A 4646-nucleotide genomic window follows, 5' to 3' on the forward strand; every position below is an offset into this window, starting at 1 on the left:
TAATCAAACTGTAGTCGTTAGTTTTAAAACATTTTTTAAAAATATTTCTAATGGTGATTGAACCATGAAACTTTTTATGTAGCGCAATTATAACCTAGATTAGCTGAAAATAACCCTAGAAGCTAGAGGCTACTGTTCCTTTAAATTATTAAATTTTTTGTCAAGTATCACCTATATTTTTTTCTGGTTCCTGTAGCCTACCGGTATGTATGGAAATCAAAACCATATTTTATTATTTATTAATGATTATTTAGTGAACAAACCGATCATAGACGAAATGGGAATGGGGTAGATTTTGAGTGTAGACGAATTGGGAGTAGGCGAAATGGGTGTAGACCAACTCGGAATTTTACTGTAGGTGAAATGGAAATTTTGCCATATAATGTAGGCGAAATGGGAGTAGGCCAACCGGGAATAAACTGTGGCGGCAATCTAACTTATCTGCACCGAATGCCAGGGATGAACAGACAAGATAGAAAGTCATCATTCTGTTGTTAGCAATGTATTTTTGATGATACTTGAAATGCACATATTTTACCAAGTTTGAGAAATATGAACCTAATACTAAAATGGTTAATGCCTCAGATTGTATACAGTGTGATCAAATACATTGGAAAATGTCATAGAAGAAAACTCGCAGCAGTAATATAAGTAGTACTTCAAAATGTATTAGTCTTACTACTAGCAGTGTAGACTGCAAAGCATTGATGGCTGTTAAGGAAGGCCGCTTATCCTGTAATATTTGTTTTTGTTACTAATGCAACTTTAAAGCACAAAACCTGATAGAAAACAAACATAGCTGTCATTTTGCTAGTTGCTTGACCATGATAAAAAATATCTCATGAGTTTTCACTTTTCTTTTAATCGTTTTCAGGTATTTCTTTCCAGTTGTCATGTACGCAGCCGGTAAGTAATCAAGCTAGTGTGAATTATACATGGGCTTGTTTGCTAATAATATTATCAAATGACAGTATTAAAATGAGATGTAAATATGGTATTTGAGGAAGCCCCGTAAGTAAATGCATTGCTCTTTACACTGTAAATATGTGATGTTGATATACATGTGTTTAGGGGATGGATTTCATTATGTCATGCTGCTATAAAAATGTTATATTGTAATGTTCAAACAATGATTGATTGATACAAATAGTCAGTTGTGGTGCCAATTATCATGTCCCTTTATCTGTTCATAGATTTAAATTTTGTTACTTAATATATGAAACGTCGTAACTGCCTAACGATTACTTTGCTTATAATTAATCGTTAGGCAGTTACGATGTCTCATATATGTCACTGATTTCTATTGTGAAAATGTTGTGGTAACTAGTTGTATTTTGAAGTTGTGATTTTATTCATTTGCAGATGATGAGGAACCAGGGTTTGGTGATCCATTTCCCCATCTATGGAAGTCATACTGTAAGTTTATACATTTAAATGTCATTTAATTCTTAGAGGAAATGCACCTTTTTTAGCTCATCTGACATAGTCAGATGCAGCTTGTAGAATCGCATGAGCGTGCGTCTGTCTGTGCGTCCATCAACAGTTGGGCACAAATCTAAACGGCTCGACGTACGGATTCAAAAGTTGGGACGTAGGAATTGACAGGAAACTGTTGGCAATAATAGGTGAAAGAGAGTATAGAAACATTAAGAATTTGGTAGTAAATAGATTTCGTATTTAGTTAGCATTCTATTTTATTGAAACGCTTCAAGTGCCTGTGTGTAGCTCTAGTTCAATACTGACACTAGTTATTGTAATTCACCACAACTCAGCGCATAATGCTGTGAGTGTGAAGACATTGCTAGATTTAGCACATAGATATGTTATCTGATAAATAGTCGTCGTTCATGTCGATTCTATGAGCACTGAGCAGGATTACTGATCTGTAGATCTCCCAGTCACTAGGCCTACATACTGTCACTGTGTATGACTATGAGTATGAGTCATTGAGTGCAAGTACCACCACAAATTGACAGCCATTTGTGCAAGCAACGCGTGGACGACAAGATATAAAATATTAGTAATAGTGGAAATAGATCATGGTTTAACTATGTTACCTTAAATTTGCTGTTTTAAAGTGTAACTTTCTTGTTCTCTTACGTTCGATCTTCCAAATGAAGTGACTGGAATACGACCACACATAAAACAGAAATGCCAATCGTAACTAATAAACAACACTTCCAATTAATAAACAAGTGGCGATCTACCCTGAAAAATGCAACACAGAAAATATGACTAAGATAATCATATTAAGTAAGGTAATACGCCACAAACCTCGTTAATTTACGTCTATAACTCAAACTTGACCTGGTTAACCAAACGACGGTTCTTACAACTCTACAAATGTGGTCCAGGAAGAAGCACTACGCCCTGTAGCCACGGATCAAGTTTAAAGATGACAAGATTAACTGCAAATGTTCACTTGTTAGAAAATGTCTGCGTCCACCAGAAAAAGAAACATTATTTGTGATTTATTTGCAATTCTGATTATAACGGCTGTATAATCAAAAACTATTATTATTATCAGTAGGTACTATTGTATATACGTAGATGTTTAAGCTAAGATAACTTAACTTAGACTCAGATGAAAGAAACGCTACGATTAACCTGCTTGTGGTGGTGGTAGGGCTTCAAATAGGCTAATCCTTCAAGTAACTTCAACTTCAAGTTATGACTTAGGCCCTAGGCCTATGTTATGAGTTATGTTGTTAGTTAGTGCAATAGACTGTGACTGACTGTACGGTGTACCGTTTTAAGATCGATAAAAATTCGAAAACGTACCAACTTGTAGTTATATAAGTACCACGATGCATTATATTTTTTGATTATATTTATATATTATATTATATAATAATATTAGATTATATATTAGATTATTTTCTGCATATATATTGCAGAAAATATATCAAGAGATTATGAAGAATTTATCCGCGCGGCTTAATTTGGCTGCGACTAGGTGACAGCGAGCGTCTCCCATGGTACCGGGAATCTCTCCCCCTAGGGGCCTTATTTTATATTTTTAATTCAGGGCTAGGCGTTATAGGTTAGATTAGGCGTTAGGTTATGCGTTCAGGTTAGGAGTAGGGTTCAGCGGTTAGGGATTTGGGTCTAGGGAGTGAGATTAGGGGTTAACTGATTTTATTAATTGTTAATTAATGAATGGCGCCATCTACGGATCTAAAGCCTAGCTATTTGGACCTATGGGAGACGCGAGCGTGAGATCCATAAGTGGCACGCCCTCTAGGAGAGACTTACGGTACCTATGGGAACCGCTGTCCTAGTGCAGCGCCCGGCTAAATTTGCACGGTCCTGGGCTATAGGTGGGCGCGAGTGACACGTCACTCTCCCCTTAGCAATAAACGTCCGGTGAGGCCACCGCCCCGATGAAAAACAAAGCGGAGAATCGGCTGGAGCGTCTATACTCAACCGGCCGGACGGACGATGAGGCACGCATATATTTTGTAACTATTGACTAAATCGTGCGCAATAATTCCATATTCACAGAGATATCAGTCTAAGGACATGTTTCCTATAGGTATACTATGACTATACTTATGGCATAAAGATCTCCCGTACCGGCTTGAATTCATACTCTCTGTGAATATTGAGTTTATTGCACGTCACGAAGCGGACGATTAGTCATGCTAGTCATGCAGCGGATTAGTTATGGCACGCGAAGTGAATTTCAGATGATTAAATTCTAAAATCCTACGATACCTAAGTAAGCAGTGCTCGAAATATAAGAAAAAAAATGTGGTTGTCCTGCGGACACCCCAGGCATCAAAATCAGTGTTGTCCGCAACCAATTCTGGTTGTCCAAAAAAATATCCGCCAAATCTCCTAATTTTTGCAATCACATAATATAATGTCGTCAGAAAGCACCCAAAAACCAATTGGTGGGGAGCATGGATTTTTTAGAGCAAGGTGCCAAATGAACAGCAAACCTGCGCAAAATAGTGGATGACTTATATAGTTTTAATGCTCCTCACGCCTCCCTCTCCAACACCCTACAGCTCAGTCTACCTTATCTGCAATCTTTCTTTGGTGCCATGTGAAAAGGCGACCTTTTGTTCATATGTTACTCTGCTCCCAAAATATGTAATTGTTCAGTGCGAGTCTGGAATTACCCAAAGAGGGTGGAAAAGACAACTGGGGGGTAATGGGGGTCCCTTACCCCCCCGACCTAAGACATTTGAAAGTGTAGATCGCAGGAAATGGGATTTATCGCAGACTTTGAGTACATTGTATCAGCCTTCATTCGACTCACAGACAATTCTCTTTGTTTGACTTTCGATGCAAGACATGATGAGCTACTGCATGTTGTTTGTTATTGCATGGGCAGAGCCATCGGAAAATTCAAAAATAATAATGGAATAAAAATACCAAAATGTAGGGGATGAAACTTGCTATGTGACATTGCTGGTTGCAGAAATGCGAGGAGGTTCACCTCTCATAAATCAAGAAAACCTGACATATACCAGTGTGAGAGAAAGCAGTTCTGGGTAGGCGGTTTGTGGCTTTCCCCACACCATAGATGTAATGGCGACCACAGCACGCCAGGCTAATAAGTGCTCGATGGAGAACGCTCTGAAAAAACATAATAAAGGCGGTTTTTCGTCATACTTTTCTTGGTTGTACCACAACGC

The 4646-nt window shown here is 38.1% G+C and overlaps 2 protein-coding genes across 3 annotated transcripts in view; one reads left to right on the plus strand and one right to left on the minus strand.

Annotated features, from left to right (window-relative positions):
* LOC106820551 overlaps nt 1-2415 on the minus strand; it is a 17655-nt gene extending 15240 nt beyond the window's left edge. Inside the window, exon 1 of the mRNA XM_014825062.1 lies at nt 2275-2415. The gene's annotated coding sequence lies outside the window, so the exon portion shown is untranslated. The remainder of the gene's footprint in view (nt 1-2274) is intronic.
* LOC106820665 (N-chimaerin-like) overlaps nt 875-4646 on the plus strand; it is a 12792-nt gene continuing 9020 nt past the window's right edge. The window contains exons 1-2 of one of the 2 annotated variants that reach the window (XM_014825170.1): nt 875-906; nt 1363-1416. In XM_014825170.1, the coding sequence (XP_014680656.1) occupies nt 1403-1416 (14 nt within the window). In that variant the 5' untranslated portion in view covers nt 875-906; nt 1363-1402. The remainder of the gene's footprint in view (nt 907-1362; nt 1417-4646) is intronic. The other variant, XM_014825169.1, reaches the window with a different exon arrangement.

Source organism: Priapulus caudatus, unplaced genomic scaffold (genome assembly GCF_000485595.1).
Source record: "Priapulus caudatus unplaced genomic scaffold, Priapulus_caudatus-5.0.1 Scaffold42, whole genome shotgun sequence".
Classification (NCBI taxonomy): Eukaryota; Metazoa; Priapulida; class Priapulimorpha; order Priapulimorphida; family Priapulidae; genus Priapulus; species Priapulus caudatus.